Source organism: Sceloporus occidentalis, unplaced genomic scaffold, assembly GCF_023333645.1.
Source record: "Sceloporus occidentalis isolate IW3139 unplaced genomic scaffold, rSceOcc1.0.p SCAF_128, whole genome shotgun sequence".
NCBI classification, from domain to species: domain Eukaryota; kingdom Metazoa; phylum Chordata; class Lepidosauria; order Squamata; family Phrynosomatidae; genus Sceloporus; species Sceloporus occidentalis.
Window position 1 is genome coordinate 1,830,030 of NW_028317108.1, and position 22,275 is coordinate 1,852,304.

The 22,275-nt window shown below is 39.8% G+C and overlaps 1 protein-coding gene across 1 annotated transcript; it reads right to left on the bottom strand.

Annotated features, from left to right (window-relative positions):
* Nucleotides 1–1,532: 1,532 nt before the first annotated feature.
* LOC149281738 (atlastin-3-like) lies at nucleotides 1,533–18,761 on the bottom strand. The gene is made up of 12 exons (XM_089499041.1): nucleotides 18,555–18,761; nucleotides 17,497–17,640; nucleotides 17,313–17,417; nucleotides 16,780–16,830; nucleotides 13,624–13,680; nucleotides 13,282–13,374; nucleotides 10,256–10,394; nucleotides 10,031–10,158; nucleotides 7,846–7,902; nucleotides 7,684–7,755; nucleotides 3,845–4,276; nucleotides 1,533–1,616 (listed from the first exon to the last, which is right to left on the bottom strand). Exons 1-12 carry the CDS (start codon nucleotides 18,759–18,761, stop codon nucleotides 1,533–1,535), a joined length of 1,569 nt encoding a protein of 522 aa, XP_089355167.1.
* Nucleotides 18,762–22,275: the final 3,514 nt, after the last annotated feature.

Below are 22,275 nucleotides of genomic sequence, written 5' to 3' on the forward strand. Positions count from 1 at the left end.
TAGTTCACAATCATGCACAATCACAAATACATACAAATTGTACACTTTGCTACAAAGTGGAGCACTAGTGCCTGCACATACCTTGTATGCGTTTATTTAGTGCAAACTGCTATACCTGTGAAAATGCACATATCTGCACTATATATATATATATGCATGTATGTATGTATGGATAAAGATGTTCAATAACGGGAGTGATCCATTAAGGTTTTAGTTTGCTGTGATGTGATTGGGAATACCTACTTGGCTATTTCTTTGGAAAATAGAGTGAAAGACTATGGACATTCATATATATTCATGTATACATAACTTTATATTTACTAATACCGCTCACTGGTGACGTTCCCCTGGTTCTTGAGAGTTTATAGATATATTTCCACTTAACAAAAAGGATAAGCAGAATTAAAACCTTGTAACACTATTTTAACAAGAATATTTTAAAAATACCGCTGTACTTATTTCTATTTTTTTTGGTGCTCTTAATATTTAATTACACTTTTGGTAACTTTTTGGATATTGACGAGCAGAACCTTTACATGTACTGGATAGTGCAATTGTGTAATTGAGTTAAACAGCCAAGAGCTTCATACACCACCTGAAGAAGGCACAAACTGTACTAGGAATAGCGATAAGGCACCAGTGTTGCTAAAGTAACAATAAAAAAAAAACGATATTCGGGGAAAGGTTGTTTCGTGTAACCTTTAAATAAGCAGTTGTAATATTTAACTGTCTGTCGTCAGATATATACAGTATTTTCATACCTTGTCCTGCAACAGGAATTAGGAAATTTCAGGCCCATGTGGCTTTTAAAGTCAGAATTAAGATATATTTAGGACTACAGTATAATTTGCATTGATTCAACAGTGCATATAGGTTCATTAAAATGACACGCCTATAATAAATGTAATCTTGGTCTGTTCACAAACCTTGAGGCCTTTAACTTCCCATCCTTGATACTAAAGGTGACACGAAAAAAGGGACAAAAAGTATTTAGTGAGCAGTGCAGTGGCTCTTCACACCCATGTCTGCATCAGATAATCTATACATTGCTATGGCACAAACTACTAAACAACACAAAGTAATTTGGTTAATTTGCAGTTGTGCCTTGCAATGTCTAGCAGTAAATCCTCTTAAATGTCTTGGGAAAAAAACATTATTATAAAATTTAAACCAAGTTGGTCCACATATATTACATTAAATTAGGAGTTTCCTCAAGCCTTTGCCATATTTAAACAAATCTACTTTTTGTCTTCAAGGTTAACATTTTGGAAAGTGGAAACTAGACAGACTTAAAACAAGAATAAGAAGATTTAACAGAAGGAGATTTAACAGGGAATATGTAACTTGAGAAAATATTGTGCAATAAGTGCATATTTATCTATTGGCTGGCAAATTATGCTGTAATGGGCAAGTAGGTGACACCTCACTGGAATGGTTGTAGCTGTGCTTGATAGGAATTTTTGCAATGGAATACCAAGAATGCAAGAGTGGTGGAGATACAGCATAGTTCTCTTGCTTCGCCCATGTGTCTGCTACTTCTGTTTCTTCTTTTCAGAAGGGGCTCCAGCGGTACCAACAGCAATACGGCGGGATGAGTTGTCCATGACAGTGGTAGCCTTTAGTGTTAAAGAAACATGAAGAGAAAGGGGATGGATGAGCATCGGGGATACATTGTAACTACCACTTTCTAGCCACTTAAAAAAAAAAAAAAAAAAAAAAAGGACAAGGTCGGAAACAAAAGAAACCATGTGTGTGACAATGCTTGCTATAAAAGCAAGGCTGGCATTGTGTGTATGATGTTGGTAAAAGTGCTAGCAAATATTACCTACGATCTTTTTCTTTAAACCTGGAACCTGTACCTATACTTTTGTACAATGCGAGCACAATGGAGGACACGGTTGGCACAAAGTGGACTTTTTCTCATAAAGAGCCATACTTCTGTGTGTAAACTGAAGTAATGTGCGATTATGGGGCAATTATCACACAAACCAAAAAAGTCTACTGTGAATGCTTCACATGCAAAACTTCCTACTACAGAACTGCATAATCTGTTGGCACCATGGATGGACATGTCATCATTGGAAACAACCATCACACTGGACGTGATTTGACGGTAAAGTCTAGCTTCGAATAGAAACGTGTGTAGTATTTTTGTACTCAAAAACATGTGGTAGGGTATCACAAACCAGGCACCCACCCAGGGAGTAGGAGACAAATTTAAATGACAGCATATACACAGCCATTCTATTTTCTTTTTGTCAATGCAGCAGACACAGTGAGATTAATCCTTCACTACTGAAGAAGTATCAAACCAGTGACAAAATTTGTGAGCTTTAACGCCCAGCATAATGGCTCCGCTGACCACCTCACCAAATTGCTGCAGCATACATCGCCAGTGCAGTTGCCAATGATTGATGCCTTCAAAAGTAACGTTTGAGTGAGCTTTTAAAAAAAAAAAAAAAATAGGAGGGGGTTTTCTAGTCAATCACCATGATGATTAAATAGACTCCTTAATGGCAGGTGACCATGATAATTCTTTGAATAATTAGCATTTTCTACTCCAGTGAAGAACTGCATTCTGAATACGTCTAACAGCAAACAGACAGAATGCCTTCTCTAGGTAATGGTAATTGGGCACAAGTTCACTAAAGAACCTTAGGTTCGAAATGAGGCAAATGCTCGTGGACTAGTTTATCAGGAATGCGTAAGGCTCATTACATGCAATTGCTTTAGGTTCTCCAACATTCTTATTTGAGGTAATAACTACCAAAAACTATAGTCAAAATCTTAGCATCACTCTTAGCTGGTGGTTGAAAAAGGTCCATAATACAACAGATTCAGAACCAGCTTCCAATCCAAATCAGGGATTGGGTTCTGTATATATGGTCTAATTCTATGGTAAAATGTGAAAAATATATGAATCAACAGTTGAAAGAAACATTCAAGGTACTTAAGGCTTAAGACTCTTAACACACTAGGTCACAAACTTTACCATATTCTATTGTAAAAACGTTAGCTGTAGGACGTTTTTTCAGACCTGAAGTGAAGTTTCAGCCTTTTTAGGACCAGTGTCTATCGATTAACATCTCCCTTCTGAAGCCCGGCAGTTAGTTTGTACCTGTACCCTCCTAGGTGGCCTAACCCATTTTGCAGTGGTAGGTCTGACTTTTTTTGGAGAAACAGATTTATCCTATAACATACATATATTTACATTATACTATAAACTAAACCATTTGCTCACCTATTTCAACCACATAGTCTGTGGTGGAATCTATGACTAAGAGTTCTGAAGCAGGACATTCTCTTTCAGATAGGCTCGTAATGGACCTAGTCGATGACATACATATGCAACATAGGAATTCCATCACAAAAACAAATTTAGCTTTGCTGTCTACTGAAGGAGCTGGTTATTTCACTGTCACTGCACAGAATATGTTCACCAGGCTTACAGTGGGAAAATCATTCCGTGGTGTTAAGAACAGCTACTAAAGTAATTCCCAGTGCCCTGGGAGTATCTGAAATAAGCTACAGAAAGAGGTGTATTCACTAAAGGGAGAGTTAATAGGCAAGTTTGCAGGAGAGTTGTGTTTAATCTTCTTCATTTCACTACACATCACGAAGTGTCAATCCCAAAGAGCTTCTGCTGCAGGAAGGACTTCTATAATCCATAGTTACAAATAGAGTTATGCGTTATCAAGGGTCAGCCCAGCCCTTCCAAATGAATTGTGATACGAGTTAAAACTACAACTCAGAGAGAGTAAGCGAAATGCTTAAAAATAAAAATATTTAAAAGACACATACACAGTACTCATGCAGTTTGAGGTAAACTAAACCAGTTACTCACCTTTTCAAGCACATAATCTGCGGTGGAATCTATGACTCCCCCAAGCTCTCTATACTGTCCAGAGTATTTAATGAAGCCCCATGTGAGAAGAGAGATGAGTAGCAGACCTGTTGCACAGTTGCATAGTTGTGCAACGATTACTAGCCCAATAAAGCCTGTGACACCGGATGTCATATAAGATACAACCACCAGTGCAAGAAGCACTGCAGGCGTGCGAAAAGCAGTAAAGATATTTTTGCTTTCATTGTGTTTGCAGAAAGCAGTGTAGATCTCCTCCAAATCTTTAAACAGCTCCTCTCGATATTGTTGACTAAACTCCACACCACCCATCTTCTTGGCACGATCAAAATGAGCCAGAGCCTCCTGGCTACAAATAGCATGGCGATCACGTAGAACATCAGGGGATACATACGGTTTGTCCCCTCCACAGATCTATTGAGGTGAGAGCAAAGACAAAATTAGTACCACCTAATGGGCAACAATATGATTTTTCTTAATTTTCACTTTTACCTCTTTTTAATTTGGTTATTGAGTTTGTAAAAAAGTGTACATTTTTCCTGAAGTAAAAAGACCTTGCTCTCATCAAAAGTTCAGGGTAGTTGTATCACATGCATGTTTCAATTCCCTCATCCTGTTTAACTGCTAACACCTGTATTTGCTCGATTATAAGACGACCCTGATTATCAGATGACCTCCCCAAAATTTGAATATTAATTTAGAAAAAAAATGGAAACCTGAACATAAAAGACTACCCTATAAGAAAAAAGTTTTACTAGTAAATATTAATTCACATGTAAACTATTTTAAAACTATTTTAAAAATTATAATAAAAACTATGATTGAGAAAAATGCCACTCTGCCCCCAGGAATGCCTTATACCCCCCTATATACCACTCTGCCTCCCTGATATTCATTTTAACCCCCTGTATGCCACTCTGCCTCCCTGATATTCATTTTAACCCCCTATATGACACTCTGCCTCCAGAAAGCCCTTTAAAGCCCCCCATATGCCACTCTTACCCTACCCTACCCTACTCTTACCAGTGCTTTTTTAGACTTCTCCCCGTGTCTAATGAGGCAGCTGGTGGAGGACCTGAGCTGCTGCTGCCGGCACTTCCCCCGGAGCTTCTATGAAACAGGCCCTAGATGACTTAATAGTACTTCATGGTTTTTTCACCAGCAGGGACATTTCTCCTCTAGTACACTTCCATGTAATTGCACATGAAGCATTTTGCTCCCTAAAAAATCCTATGCATGGGATATTATTCTAGTCTGGGAATGATGTTGGACATAAATTGGGGGTAAAAAAAACCCAAAAACCAGAATACTTTTTTTTGCTGCTTATTCACACAAAAGAAAAGTGGTATAAGGAAAAAGCCCAACCTGTCTGAAGAAAAATATATAATTTGCCCAGGTACCCTAAACATAGCAAAATGGGAATCATGATTGAACAAAGATATGGGAAAAATGGCAAAAGAAAGCTGCGGTCACTTGGGGGGAGGTTAAACCCCTGTCACAAATAGGTTAAGACTTATCTGAGAATAAATATGCTCATTAATATGCTGTTGGTGAGCCTTTTACAGACACAGTAAAGTACATTTTTTGTTTGTTTTTACACTTAAACAGATAAGGACTACACAAACCTTTTTTGTACAAATACGGTTTGCTTAACAGTTTAGTCGCATAAAATCTCATATTTATTTTATTGAGCAGTTGAAGAAGTTACCATGTTACAACAGATACATAGCATCGTGGAGGATGAGGTTTTAGTGAAAAGCTTTAGGTCTATGTTCAACAACGAAATTGGGCAGTAGCTGCCACATAGATCCGGGTCTTTGCTAGGCTTATGTAGGATTGTGATGTGAGCCTCTGTTGTCTGGGACTCAAGGTGACCCAAATCTGCCAGGCCATTAAATGTTTTAAGAAAATGCGGTGACAAGGTCTTTTGGAAGGTGCAATAATACATGATGGAGAAACTATCTGGGCCTGTAGGGGTACTTTTAACGGCAAGATCTAGTTCCTCAAGAGATATAGGTGTATCTAGGAAGGCTGCGTCTTCCAGGGTGAGAGAGTCATCACTCAAGTACTGAGAGATTTTAGCAGAGATGCCAACAATGTCTCCCGGATCATAACAGTGCTGAATGCCGTAAAGACCTGTATAATAATCCTGAAAACGTGTGTTATGGCACAAGGTATTGCGTTTAGTCTTAATTTTGGCAATAAAATTCTGCATCTTCCTTGCCCTCAAGGCTTTTGCCCAACTGAACATTTTTTGGGTCAGCTGGAAAGATCAGGCCATCTTTTTGTTGAGAAGTAATGATCGTTGGGCCTGACTTAAGAGCATCGCTAAAGAGGGATGTCTTATGGGTAGTTTCCAAACTGGCAATTTTGTTAACCAATGATTTGATTTATTCCTTTTTTGGCTTTTAAGTTTAGCACCAAGCTGAATGAGACAGCCTCTAACACTCTTGTTTGCCTACAATATTACCGAATTTAGGAAGGGGATGCACTCTATACCCAAATAAAATTTTGTTTATGCTGCATAATCCCTCCAAGGGGTAATGCTTGTGTCTTCATTCCCCACAGGACCAAGTCACAATCAATGCTGTGCACCTATAAATCTTTAACAGCAATGACCTGGAAGTGAAAGTTACTTCCAGGTCAATTGATGGTTAATTGCTGCTGTTTGCAGCAGATGAGATTGAGCAGGTGCATGAGCGGTGTCATCTAGATAAGCGGTCCCCAACCTTTTTGGCACCAGGGACTGGTTTTGTGGAAGACAATTTTTCCTGATGTGCATGTAAGTTTTACAGCGGTCGGACAGCCGCAACAAGCCCAAAGTAATTGATTGTATAGCAGACAGCAGCAGGTGGAGTTTTTTTTCCTCACACACACAGAGATTTAGGCAGTCACACACACACACACAGAGATTTAGGCAGTCACACACACACACACACACAGAGACTCAGGCAGTCACACACACACACACAGAGAGAGAGGCTCAGGCAGTCACACACACACAGAGAGAGGCTCAGGCAGCCACACACACAGAGAGGCTCAGGCAGTCTCTCTCTCACACACACACACACAGACTCAGGCAGTCTCTCAGGCAGACAACTTCCTCTGCTGCCGGCACTTCCGCCGGGCTTCTATGACAGAACTAGGCACAACTAGGCACAACCTCCACTGCTGCCAGGGCTTCTACGGTGGAGCACCGGAAGTTCATGTAACACTGGAGCTCCTTCATAGAAGCCCCGGCGTAAGTGCCGGCAACAGTGGGTTCTCTGCATCGCACAGATGTCTACGGCTGCCGGAGAAGAGGATCCAGGTCCCCCGCAGCGCTGCGGGCAATCTGGATGCTCACCCTGCGGTTTGCCCGCAGCAGGGTAAATGAAAAAGAAACACCCAGAACTGCCGTGCGGCTCAGTTGCTTATAGGCTGCAGACCGGTACCAGTCCGCGGCCCGGTGGTTGGGGACCCCTGATCTAGATCATAAGGTAAAAAAAAAAAAAAAAAAAAAACCACTGCATTTTTACTACATAATCTGATCATTGATTAGTGACATTTTAAGTCACTGATTATTAATTTAGCGATTCCAGTGGCCTTCAGCTGTCATTAATAGTGGTCACCAATTTTGTTTATAATTTTTTTTTTTAAACAGCTTTTAACCTAATAAATCAATTCAATTGTTTAGGTCACCGATCAATCTCACAGATCATCAGCCACTGACGTAAGCTGTGGGTGTGAATTATGTACAATTACATTGAGCGTTCCGTTATATCTGCAAATTATACGTGCGTATTACAACTAGTTTTTATGGTACAATATTTATTTCTCACCTGCTCCATGCTGCTGTTGTACAAGTCTTTAGCTGAAGCTACAGCTGCTAAGTTATTGGCTTCTGCTGTGGCCTGTGGGAGAAAGGACATAGAAGACAAAAAAGTAGTATAAAAAGAAGGGTAACAATGATCGCAACTAAAAGAGCGTTATAAGAAAAATACCTGCAGCATGGATTTGGGATGAGGTAAATCTTCACCTTGATAAATTTTAATGTAGGCCTAAAGCAGAAAAAAAAGTTATAAAGGAAACAGATCAAAAGAATTAAACACAGTCAACACATACATCCTTTCAATGTTATTTTAAACTACATGTGAATTGGGAGTATATTCTGGTGAGTATATGTAGGATTCCTTATGTATTAACCCCTTAATGTCCATTGATGGGTCAGGCACGTCAAGCAAAAATGGTCAGGTGATGACCTACGACGTGCCTGGCACGTCATTTCATTAAACAAGCTTAGAAAGTGATCTACAGCTTAAACGGTGTTGCTGTAATGCCTCGATGTCGAGGCATTCGGCAACAGCGAGATCTGCATCAGGAGTCATGTCTGGCCCCTCTCCGGGTTGTCAACATCTGCCATACACTGGACTCCTGTTTTAAAAGACTTTAGATGGTCACAACCTCCACTGCGACTGATTTTGCTACTCGCAAGATGGCGAGATAAAAAAAAAAAAAAAAGTTTGCCACAGGGTCTCCAGAACCTCTAGAGAGCTCTGGCTCCACTTGCAGGTTGAATACAGGTACTGCATTCAACCCTGCGAGTCAATGGAGTCCAACTTTGTAATCACAATGTGATTAGTAAAATATTTAAATAAAATAAATTAAAAAAAAATATGGAGGGGGAAAAAAAAAAAAAGCTTAAGTGGTAACAATTAAAAGGAACTATCCAGTTCCAGCAAAATGTAAAAAAAAATATCCAAACACGAGACAAACCCATGCATGGGTGATATCACTGTACTCGGGAGATGTTGCTGAACACACATTGGGGTGTTTGATAGTGACGTATACCTGGAGCTATAAATGTATACCTGAAGGCTGGTGGTAGAATCTCATGCATGGAAAGGGCTACAATACTAGCATTTGAAATACCTTGGGGTGTCTAGTTTTCAAAAATATATTGTTTTGATGGGGTAAATTGAATTAGCCGGCTTCAAAGATGGCCCTATTAAGGACATGGGGGCAGTAGGACCAGATGTAAGAGTTCCAAATTAAAAAATGCGCACTTCCTAAATGTGGCGTTTTACCTCCCAAACAACCGACAAACCCATGCATGGGGGCATCACTTTACTGAGCACAAATTGGGGTCTTGTTTGAAAGTGACGTATACCAGGAGCTGTAAATCCATACCTGAAGCTCAATTTTAAGGAAAAAAAAATAAAAATAAAAACGCAAAATAAATTACTACCACACAGTTTGACAAAGGGTAGTAGAATTAGTGCATGGAAAGGGTTAAAATACCAGCATTTGAAAAACCTTGAGGTGTCTCGTTTTCAAAAATATATGGTATGAGGGGGTAAATTGCATTGGCCAGCTTCAAATAGCACACGGGACAGAATGACCAGCTTTGGAAAAAAATGGTTTTGAAATAGCAAAACGCTACTTGTACTTATTGCCCAATAACTTGCAGAAAAGAGCAAAAATAAAAACATTGGGTATTTCTAAACTCAGGACAAGTAGTAGAATCCGTTTAGCAGGTTTTTTCATTAGCTTTTTTGGATGAGTAAAAGATTTTTCAAATAAAAGTGAGAAAAAATATTGTTTTCAATTTTTCATCATATTTTATTATTATTTTTTTTATAGGAAATTAGATAAAAAGGCTATCTGAAGAAAGCCCTTCTTGTCCTGAAACATATAACTTGTGTGGGTACACTAAATGATTGAGGAGAAAAATAAATATAAACACGGGCACCGCAAATGTGTTAAAACAGCCTCGGTCCCAAGGGTACAAAAAGTAAAAAACAGCCTGGTCCTTAAGGGGTTAATACGCCTAAGAATTTTGCACATATGTAAAATAATTGGTAAAATGTTTTCCTTTTGACTTTTTTTCACAAATGTGTGCCTCAGGGTTCTATTATTTGGATGCGTGCAGCAACAATATTTTATTCTGCTGCAGTTTAATTGGAAAGGAAAAAAACAGGGTGCCTTCGAACAATAAGCTAAGGAAATAAGTAATACGAATTCTCAGTATCTTAGGCAGCACTTAACTAAAATTTAAGGCTTCTGGACCTAGATGTACTAATGGGCCATGGGTCAGGAGACTGCTCCTGATGGGAAGGGTAAAGTTCAGTTGAACAGAACCATATGCTCTCATGGGACATGCAGTTTTATACAGTAGTACAGCCTCACCTTAAAGTATTCAAGCAGCCCCCTACAGGTCACCTTTGAACCGTTAATCTCCTTTTCCATCAGGCTTCCAGGGCCTAGGACAAGAGGGATCAGAGCGCTAAGCTGTTCTGTAAACTCTGATGCAATATCTGCGAGGGGGAATAACATAAAATCACACACTGGCACAAGGCATCAAACTTCTTGACAGGGCCGACATGAATAAAATTCTGTCCCTCCCAGACAGACCTTTCAGACGACCATCAAACTGAGGGCTTGTAGCCACTTTGAGTCCAGGATGGGGAAGCAGAAAGCAGCTCACATTGGTGAAACAGGAGTGTATGTGTTTGCGCACATTCTGTATCTCTTCATGCTGGTGGTCTTTAACCTGTTAGGTATCAACTACAGTTAGAGGAACATGGCTGGCAATACTGAAATACTAATACATTAACAATAGTAAGAGATTGTTGTCACAATTGACAGCTCATTTGAACAGGGTGTATGTACGTAACATACTAATTGTTATGTCTTTTCTACCCTTTCAACAACGCTGCAAAATCTGGGCTCTATAAATAGATTATTTTACTGTGATTACTATTTAACCATGTTTTGTTTTTTTAACCACCTTTTATTTTTTTTAGTACTGGAAAAAGCCTAACAATCAATAAAAAAAAAACAACAGAGACAATGAGGGGTAAAAACAGCAATTCTGCTGCAATGTTTTAAAAGATGAGCAATCAAATTGGCATTCTACTATTTTCTGTGGTGGTTGATTCCCTTTGTATCATCCATTATAATTTCTTTAGATCCAAGTATTCTTCATATGGCTCCCCTCAAAGTAAAAAAAAAAATGAGTGAATCATGAGCCTGTGTTTCATCACATTTATTTTAATCTACCAGTATCTAGAAGCCAGGAAAAGACCAGTGCTTTATTTTATCCTTCAGAAACATGCACAATTGATAGGGATCTGACAGTAAGGTTAGGACAGATCCAGCTAAGGATATTTACTGCTTGGTGACTGCAAGTACAAGAAAAAGGGTTGGGGCATATGGATAGGGTATTATTTAAGGGCTAGCAGTTTAAGTTATATCACAATTTGTTGCATAGTATTTATTTACTTGTTAACTTTTTAAAGTTTTAAAGGTCAATGTTAACACTGTTTCTTAGAAATGACTTCTATAAATATTAATTATGTCATAAAGACCAAACCAATAATCTAAACATGCAACGCTACTACGCTATGATTAGTATATACAGCATGGGGATTGCCCCTTTACATTTTCATGGTGTCCTCCTTGCAAATGAAGGGGGATTCTGTAGAATCCCACAATATGCATTTGCACCATTCCCAGTGCCCAGCTATGTACTGTTCAGCTTCAGCACTCATGGGCGTAGGAACCGGGGGGGACAGATCCCCCCCAGTAACTCATGCGGGGGGGACCGATAATGAAGAAATCCCTCCCAGGGCCGTAGGAACCCCCTAAATAGAAACGCCGCAAATGCAGCCCGCGAGACCTCGTGGTGCGGCCCGCGTAAGATCGGCACAAAGGGCAACCGATCTTACGCGGTCCGCACCTCAAACCCTGCTACAACAAGAGCCCTGCTACTTACCTGTGGGAGGGTATTCTGTACTGCACAGAGGAAGCGGAACCCAGCAGAGTTTACGTGACATCACATCACATCCTGCTTCCTCTGTGCAGTACCAGAGAACGCAGAGGGAGGCTGCGCCCCCTGCTGAAGTCTGTGAGCGGCATCGAGGAGCTGCAGTGCAGGTAAGGGGGTGGGGAGGGTCTTTGAATCAGTATGCATGATTGAGGGAATGAATCTGTGAATGAATGAATGAGTGTGTGTGATAGCATGGATGTGTAAGTGCTGGAACCTAGGCATGATGGGACTGTGATTGCTGTTAGCAATCACACTCCTATCATGCCAATTCAGTCAGTACATGCTGAAACCTAGCTAGCTGCCCCCTTGTCTATTGATGCTGCCAGCAATATGGGGTCTGCACATCACTTACAGCCACCCTGTACCAGCATGTACTGGCGGACTTGGCATGATAGGAGTGTGATTGCTAACAGCAATCACAGTCCCATCATGCCTAGGTTCCAGCATTTACTGGTTGGATGTGCAAGTGCTGGAACCTAGGCATGATGGGACTGTGATTGCTGTTAGCAATCACACTCCTATCATGCCAAGTCAGCCAGTACATGCTGAAACCTAGCTAGCTGCCCTCCTTGTGTATTGATGCTGCCAGCAATATGGGGTCTGTACATCACTTACAGCCACCCTGTACCAGCATGTACTGGCTGCCTGCGTGTGATAGGAGTGTAATTGCAGTTAGCAACCACACTCCTATCATGCCAAGTCATATTGCTAATTTTTTTGTCCAATTGTGGTGTGTTACCTACTTTTATAAAAAATGTGAGTTTTTATTATTATTATTTATTAGGTGGGGGGTCATTTTCGGTTTTGGCTAAGTGAACCGTGAATGTTTTGGTCCAGAATTTTCATTTTGGTGCATCCCTAGAATAAATAGAACTATTTCATTTTTAATTATCCTGAGTCCTGAATTTGTAGTCACAAAACTTTCTAGTTTAATCTGCATATTTTATTAAAGGCCATATTTTCTCACAGTGAAAAATGAGTGCAGTCCGCGCACGTATACAATTCTGATGAAGTGGCCCACTGCAGAAAAAACTTGGACACCCCTGGAGTAGACAGTGAGAAGGGGAGGTAGGGAGAGGGTAGCTAGTGAGAAGGGGGGGTAGGGAGAGGGTAGCTAGTGAGAAGGGGGCGGTATAGAGAGGGTAGATAGTGTGAGAAGGGAGGGGGTAGATAGTGTGAGAAGGGAGGGTAGGGAGAGGGTAGATAGTAAGAAAGTGTGAGAGGGGGTAGACAGTGTGAGAGATGGGGAGAAAGTGGGGATCTGATGGGGGAAATGCTGTCCCCCCCAGATTTTTAGGGGTTCCTACGCCCATGTCAGCACTGGCTCAGTGAATGCTGTGGATAGGGGTCTGTTCAAAGGGAGGAAGAGATGTAGCTTCTACCCCAGGGTAAATCATTTATCTTCGTTTTTGAAGAATGCTTATTCAAGGACTCACAAAGGTGTGTATAGATATTGGGTAAACCCTGTTCCTTGGTGAGTTTATGAAGCTATAACTTCTCTTAGCATAGTGCTTTTGAAGCATCTTTAAACACACACTGTGTTAACTTTCCTCCCAACATCGCGATACGTACACAGTGCTGGTCCCACATATATATTGAGGGTATTTACCCGTAATCTCTTTTCTAAGAATTTCATTCCTCCATCTGCTCCATAGTGGTATTCATAAGGGAAGCTCCAGTCTCTAACCAAAAACATCAGGGTCTGTATGAAATGTAATTAAGTATACATGCAGTTAATTAAACCAAGCTAAACTCCTTAAAACAATGTTACACAGTACAAACTCAGCAGTTACTCACTATGATGACAGCATGCTTAATTGGGGAATAGAATCATAAAGGTACTCATCCAAATACAAGCACAACATGCACTTTAACCACTAGAGTTCACCCATTACCACAAAATAACTGAAATCCTGCTAGTATAAAAAGTGTGATTTTTATTAAAAATTACCTGAAAGGGTTTCAGGAAAATTTCATCCATAGCCAACCGTCCATACTCTGTGAAAAGCTGAGGAGAAAAAAGTAAAAAAGTATTTCTCCAACCCAGGCAAGGGGATAGCAATAGCTGGTTTCAGTCAAGTTAAACAATCAAATGAACTGTTTCACCTCACCACAGTGAATTAATATTATTCACTTAGAAACAAATTACATAGATAATGCCGCTGAAAATGTGTGTATGCGATACATACAACGAAAGACACAGAGGCAGATACACAAAGAGAGGGAGGCACTAATGGTGAAGCATAACATTTTTGTTCAGAGAAGGGTTACAGAATAAAAAGTTATCAGTATAGTTTAAAGAAGCTCAATTTATATATAGCTTGGAGGAAAGAAGTGAGAGGAGAGATGTAAATGTGAGAATGGATTTGACAAAAGCACAAGAGGAAAGTGTATTCCAAATGAGGATAAATGTTAGAAAAAGTGTCATAATGTAAAAGTAGAGGATCAGATTCTTAAATGTACGGTAATATAAGAAAACTAGCACAAAAATGTTAATCCACAATGCAAAGGTAATTTAATTATATAAGTGTGGGTTATATCCTTGGTGACTTTTGGACAAAAACTAAAGAAAAGCAGCATTAACATTTCCCTCTTGATATAACCCCCAACAAAACAATGGCACAAACAGACAAAGTGAATGAAAAGTGACCAAAACAATAAGCAATAGGAGGCAAAATATGGAAAATTGGGGACATTTCCAATCATACACAGTTTTAAATTCTACAAAAAATATTAGTATAACAGTTTGTGCAAAACATAAAAAGAAAAGAAAGGAAGGGAAAAGGGGGGTATACTTTGTATTCTTTATACTGAATACCAATATTTCTCTTAATAGGACATCTAGAACAGGACCTTTTGTGTCCTGGGTGTGGAACAGGACCTTTTGTGTCCTCTGTGTGTTTTCTGTTTACAACTTGTAACCAGGGTTAGTAATTTTTCAGTTCCTTCTAATAAGGATCTATGCAGATGATTGTTATTAATTTTCTAAATCGAGTTAGGTAACTGGATAGAAGTAGATTTAGCAGGGCCAATGTTGAACACTTTACCGTTGAGCATTTATCTATTAGATGGAAGGTTTCAAGCCATAAATGACAGATTTTGGTGCATTGCCACTATGTGCCCTTACAATCCCTCCAGCTGAGTTTGCTAACGCCCAGGTATATATTGCCTAGTTGGTATGAAAACAGGTACCATCTCATCATAACCTTCCTAGTGATTTCTAGATGATTAGAACAGTGTGAGGTCCCTGAAAGATTTCTCAATGTGTCCAGCCATTCCTCAACCTCCAGATCAACCTTAAAACTAAAACACTAATCTGGCTGAATGATCCAGATAGATCTTGATATCACAGATCCTAACCAGCAACTGCACTGCTTGTCATTCTAGGTGCAGCACAAAAAGATAGAGCCACAATTTTCTGGTTGTTATGGAAATTAGATACAAACAGAAGACATAAGAGCTGCTTGTGTAACCAAGAGCTAAATTCTGTGCCAAGGCAGTGGCTAAGAGAACTAGTGAATGTAATTGGAAAAGCCTAACAGTTGATTTTTGGACCATAATTGGTCTAGTAATCTGTCCCCATAAAGAGGAAGCATGTGGTTGTGCTGGGTCAACATGAGACCAGTCACTGGCAAACCGCAGAAAAAAAACTCTGGGTCAAGCAACCATTCCTTCAGCCCTATGTGCTGGTGGATTAGGAAATCTGCCTGACATATGTCTACTAAATAGCCAGAAACTCTTGGACCAATGCCTTCACCAACAGAAATATATCTAAGACTACCCAAGGTGTGACTACGCTTAGAGTACATACAACTATGGTAGCATTGTCCAGCTGGACCTGGATTGGGCAATCTTGTACAAGGTCCTCCAGTGAAAAAAATATCCCTTAACACCAACACATTGATCCTAAACTGACCACATCTCCTAAAAATAAAACAAGGAACCATAAGTGCTCCAGACTATTTTCTGGTAACCAGCATTCATTTAGTGCGAAGCAATGATTTGTCCCCTATGACACACAGGACGCATTCCCATCACTTAATAGGGGTCTTTGACCTGTGGACCGGAGATAAAAATCCGCAGTGCCTGAAGAACACCAGAGCCAACAAAAGGAGCAACACCATCCCCAGGATCCAGCACAAAAACCAGTCCAACAGGTTGAGCACACCCAACATCCGCTGCCAAAGTTTAAGAAAACTTTCTTCCAGCGACATCTGCAGATCTGGGCTAAACAATAAGTCATCACAAAAGTGAAGTCCTATGACTGGTTCTTTGAAGGTGTATCTCCTGACCCCAGCTTAATCCCCAACAACCGGCAAGTGATCAAAGTACTGGTGTAGGATCTGACTAGGAGGATGAGGTTTAACGAGGCCCTTAGTAGAAGGGCATGGTTGTTCATTATGTGGTATTCAGTTATCAGTAAAAAGGTCATTATAATCCAGAAAGGCCATCAGAACAAGGAGGCCCTTTTAAATTCAACAGGAACTCAAAAGCAAAAACAATTTGAATGGAATTAAGACAAAAGGAGATCTTGTAGATATAGGAGTCACCTTGATGACCACAGGAGTCCTGCATGGGGAATGCATGGACGCTATTTGTTTTTAAGCTCCTTATGCAAACCTTACCGGTCGCACCTTTTAAATGATTTGTGAGGAGTCAGAATCACCCATAATGTAATAATACCCATAAAAGTAAATAACACATAGGAAAAGAAAAAATAAACGATAAAAGTAACAAAATTGTACAACCTGCAATAGAGAAGATATAACTGCCACACATCAAAAAATTCCCACGTTAAAAGGTGAAGTAACCCGGAACAGCAAAACAAGACCAGAAAAGACTAAAAGTAGTGAAAACCCGCCACCGACAAAAAAATACCTAGGGGGAACACCCAGAAGCAGTCATCCTACCGAACACAAAATGTCTAAGTAACGATGCAACAGAAATGAATGCCTAGAGAGGAGAGGGTGATTGTTGTCCTGTGAAAACATTCACTAGAAGGCAGCCAATGGGTTATGGGTTAGCTTAATGGGGCAGTTGGGGAGATCCTTTGATATTTAGTTAATATATTAATATATACAGCTAAGGTAGTTTCTAGCACCCTTACCTGCAGCTGCTGAAGATCATCTTCCTGAATATTCTGGGATAAATTGTAGATCTGTCAGCGTAAAGATATAAAGAAGAAACAGTGTAAGTCATATCCACAATCACCACAGGATAGCTTGGAACACCAGCGCACAAATATGTGAAATGATGCCAAATGGAGAGCCATGCAGCTTTTTCCCTTCAGAAGCATTTAATAAATAATTGAATTCCAAGCCAAGAGCCTGAACCGGTAAGCGAGCTAGGAGCATGCATGTGCTTTCATTTCTTAGCTTACACATGTTTGGCATGTTCGACTAACTGGGTTCATAATTAAGTTTCCTTAGGAGGTAAATTGATCATTTAGACAGGGTCTGTAAAGCAATATATATTTTGCATTTACTCATGTCTAATGGAACTTTAAAAACATAAAGAAGAAGAATAGTATGCAGGATATAAGATAAACAAAATAGATGTGGTCTTTCTGGAGTGGGACTGTTTGAATAGGGACAGCAATGTTTCAGGGGAAAACTCTGCTCTGTCCCACCAACTTCTCACCTGGATGGAACTTGTCATTGTACTCAAAGCAAAAATTGTAGCACAGTCCTTCACTGTAGATTGGCTGTCAAATGCCCCCTGTGTATCCATAAGCACCACTGCTACCTGACACAGAAAGATGCCATAATTAGTTCAAGGTTTTGTAACTGTTTTATAAGAAACCTAGTAAGGACTTGTATCTCACCTCTTTACCATCTGGTTTCTTCATGGTGAAGACCTCACTCCAAATCTGGATACCTGTGGTGTCAGGTTCTGAGCCACCCTTCCAGGAGAAGCCAGTTAGCGGTTCATCTTCCTTCCCCAACCAATTCCCAGTGCTCTCCTCCTTCTGCAAACAAACAAAAAACATACACTATGTAGTTTCCAAGTGTTGAAAACCAAAATAACTGACAAATGATATGGTAAAATATAGTTTGAACCATATTTATTGTGGGGAAATGCCTCTCAATGTGTGAGTAGGTTAATGAATTGCTTAGCTTATTCACTTCATAAAGATATCGCAAATGCGGCCTCAATATTATTTAACAAAACAGAAATATCTTCTTTCAGTAAATGTTACGACAAACAAGATCCTGGTATTTCATAAAATGAAGTTTCCATTGCTAGGTGTTCACTGAAATGTCCAGCAAGTTGACATGTATCACATACATTTACAATGTAATGTTGAGCACCGACATTCAACCCCAGTGTCACTGGTTCAGATAAAAGGAGACAAAATAAAGGACACGCCAATGTTAACCATAAGGTGAGAAATTTTTTTACACTCAACGGACATGCCAAACAACTCCTGGGATCAAATGTTTTAAAGGATATTTGCCTGTGAATATTGTTAATTGACAAAAGTAAACCGATTTATTCTTAAAAGTTTCCATCGTACCTGTGGCCACATCCTCCATAAGTAGCGCATTCTAACCCTTACTAGAAAGAATATCCTTCTGTTTCAGAACCATGCCTCCTTTAACAGCAATAAGCAGGTCCCCTAAACAAACTCCCAGACTACAACTCCCATTAATAGTCCGTCAGCCGTGCTGAATCTTCTATTGCCATATTGGCTGATGTGCCTTAGCTGACTCTCGCACATCCTCCAATCTCCTTCACCAACAGAAATTTTTATGACATTTTGTCTTTCTGATATATTTGCTGTAATTAAAAACGATATTTTGAAGTAAATTATAGTAGTAAAAGTAGTCCCGCGCAGGGCTCTAGTTCAGGAAACACATAAGAAAGCGAAAATGTATGTACCTGGCTGTAGACGTATCTCAGCATAAAATCCAACAGAAAGGATTTTCCTTTGCGGAAAGCACCAGCCACAGATACAACCACGACATCCAAATCCCGAATGTGCTCCTGAAGAAGCACTGAGGCCAAAGCTTCCTCATCCAGTTGGAAAGAGTGTTCATCCTTTTCCACTTGCACTATCTGAACTGGGCCTGGAGTAGATGGAGCCATAACTGCGTGCAGAATAAGAAAGAAGCAGATTAGAACAACATTAGCTAACGTTTCTTAAGATCAAAATCTTAAAGCAAGTCTATCATAGAAAAGAAAAATGACCGAAGCTATACTTTAACTACTATGCAAGAAAAGAGGGGCGATTACTTGCCATCACGAGTATGTAAACGTTACAAAGCAGAAGGGAAACAGGAGTGATACCAAAACTGAGGCCCGCACCCAGGAGAGGGGAAATGCAGTGCCCCGAGCCAGGAGAAATGACTCACAGCACTACTTTATGCTTCAACTAGAATTTGGCACAAAAAAAAAATGCGTGGATGATACATACTGAGACTGAAGGAGGGTGGAGGAAGGGCAAAGAGAATTGGCTGAAAGGGAGTGGAGCTTTATTATTTTGGAAATATTAATTCAGAGACTGGGGAACAAGACTACAAATAGACTGAAAGCATATTAGAATGATATTAAAAAGTAATATTGAAAAAAATTAAAGAATAGATGTACTCCAATCAGACAAAACAGAGCAAGAGAAAGAGGCAGTAGAAGAGAAATATATAATCCCCCGCTTTCATAAGATTATTTAGATTATTCACTAAATCAGGCATTTGCAGGTGAGTGTAAAGCACAGTTGCCGTTTAAACTCATCAGTTCCTAAGGATTATGAAGATGCTTGATTCTAAATCACGTGACTAGTGCACCCAGCAAAACTGATGAATGATGCAAATCTTTACTTGATGTTGTGTTCTAATTTTATATTACAATGATGTTGGCTAAACACTCCTTTTAAATAAATTCCCTGAAAGTCATCATTATGTAAGACCTACTCAGCCCTCCTTGCAAGAAAAGCCAGGCAGAGTTGATAATAAAGACTGAAATTAAGACACATCTTCAGTTTTGTATGTTCAAATAACATCACTGTTGCTTGACGACACAGACTTTTAAGACAGGATATAGCAGCAAGCGTTTGATAATGAAATGGAAATAAGGGAAAACAAGATGTAAAGGCAACTGTTGTGCAGGTCTCAGTTCAGCATTAGTATACAAATCAAGTGGAATATTTTAAAAGTCTGGGTTTTTCAGGAGCCAAAAAACCATATGTCCATAAAGAAAACATAAAAAGAGGACAGAAGCAGCAGTAAACTCTGGGAGCAAAGTACCGTATACCTGGCTCGTAGAACATATGATGAAGCAATACACATTTGGTTAAAAAGATACATTCATGTAACACAATCCCTGGGAATTTTTAAATTACATGAATTAGAAATCCTTCAAATGTTATCCTTGAATTGTTCTTCAGAAACAACTGTATTGTAGTGACTTACCAAGGGTGGTAAATAAGGGGTCCTAGTAACCATACCTGGGAACTTCCCACGGCAGTCTACACGCTCATGAAGAATTAATGTATGGGTGAATTGTGTAGGAATGAGAGAATGAATAACAATATGTGGGTGAATTGCTTGAATGATTTTTGAAATTTTGCATTAATGAATGTGTAAATGATTTATGTGAACGAGAGAAAGTTCATGATTGTGTGAATGAAAGAGTGAATGAGTAAGTTACTGTATAAGTGTTTGTGTGTATCATAGATGTATAATTGATTTGGGGAAAGGCAAAGATGGGCGGGTTGTTTGGGGACAAAGATGTCTTACGCTGGGCTGTTTGGGGACAAAGATGTGTTACACTGGGCTTTTTGGGGACATGTACGGCAAGCAATGTTCCATCTAATTTTTCTTAGCTGGCGTGCGCAGAAAATTTCTCTTGTGCAAAAAGTTTAACAGAGCAAAAATTTTGCACGCAAAATATCCGCGCCGCATAAAGTTTAAAAGAAATTATAATTTTTTTCTTTTTTTGGGAAAAACTGTTGTGCGCACAATTTTTGGACATGTGCGCTCTCTAAAAAAGCTATGTGCGCGCGCACAGTTTAGAGGGAACACCGACGGCAAGCCCTGTGTGTGTAATCTTAGTGCTGGTTAAGTTCTATGTGGGCAGTGTGGATGCCAGGGCTCGCTTTGGTGTGTGCAACCTGTGATCTATGTCTGTAACTTAGGGGGTTTTATCTATACCTTTAATGCTTAATGTACATGTTCTTTTCAATTGATATATATCTGCAAAGCTGGGTTTGTGTGGTATTATGTTGATCTATATCTGCTATGCTATGTTTCCATACATAATTTATGTCTACCCGCAAATACAGGGTTTGTATGTCTAATTCAGTTGATCAAGGCCTGCAGTGCTGTTTCCATGTGTTGTTTATTTGACGTTTACCTTCAGTGCTGAGTTTACATGAGACTTCCAGTTGATTTATACCTGCAAAGATTGGTGTGTTTTGTGTGTTGTTCTTTTGATCTATACCTGCAATGCTATGTTTCCATACATTGTTATTGTATACCTCCAAATACAGGATTTGGATCTCTGATTCTGTTTATTAGATTTATACCTTCAATACTGAGTTCATATGTGATTTTCAGTTGATCTATTTATGCAACGTTGGGTTTGTGTGTGTTATTCTGTTGATCTACACGTGCAAGTGCTGTTTACATGTTGTTTATTTGATCTATGTGTGGTTTAGTGAATGAGGGGGCAAAGGGACACTGGGGAAGGGACCTCTCAAAGTCACGGTACGGTCAGAAAAGGAGGGAAGATTCTCACAGTCAATACGGCAAATATTTTTTTGGTGTGGTAGCAGAGGGAGTGATTGCATGCTAGGGAGTGTGGCCCAATGAAATGCTTGCCTAATAAAATGTTTGTTATAAAAGATTGCACTGTTAGCTGCCCCCCCCCTGTATTTAATGTATTCAGCGTACATTATTGTTACCAGTGTTTTTATTGTACTTGTTTGCACTTGCACATAAATACTAAAACTGGTTGTTTCTTACAAGATGTTTTTCCTTTCTTTTTGTGGGGCAGGGGGGGCACCAGAGAAGTAGTCCCCACAGGGCACCTGAACACCTAAAGCCTGACCCTGGAGAGTGGCTTCGTGTAGTAGTAGGGCTTTAGACAGCCTTTAGCGGGTAGGAACTGGACAGGGGGTAAGCAGAATGTGAGCAGGGAGTAGACCTAACTAAATAGCTCCTTTACTAGGAAAACATACACATACACACACACACAATTCATAAAGTGTATTTCCAAAAAATAAAATTGTGTAGGTTATTGCTACCCTTGAATAGTCTTTCAACAGGCTGCACACTAACACTCCTCAGGTGCTTCCCGTTGGTAGCCAGACATCCACAAATGGGTGCCAAAGACCCACAGATCTAGATCTAGATCTTGTTTTTATAAGCAAACAGGTACACTTAGCTGCTAGTTCCAAACAATGATACCGGCCCTTCCACTATGGTCCCTCTTCATGTGATGGCAAATATTAGGCTTTAATGAATGGCAAACAAGGAATTGCTGGAGTCAGCCTCACCACTCACATTTTATTTTTTCACCAAGTGGAACATCTGAAGGGGGTCTTGTATTTTTTTGAATAACTGGACTACCAAACCTGGTAACACCCTCGCTCGCTTTATATAAC

Bases quoted from the DNA above. Each gene is read 5' to 3' on its own strand.
- LOC149281738 (XM_089499041.1), bottom strand. From the start codon at position 18,761: ATGGCTCCATCTACTCCAGGCCCAGTTCAGATAGTGCAAGTGGAAAAG. The intron at 16,831-17,312 runs GTGAGAAGTTGG...TTACGCTGACAG, and splicing joins CAATGACAAGTTCCATCCAG to ATCTACAATTTATCCCAGAA. The intron at 10,395-13,281 runs GTAAATACCCTC...GATACCTAACAG, and splicing joins TCTTAGAAAAGAGATTACGG to GTTAAAGACCACCAGCATGA.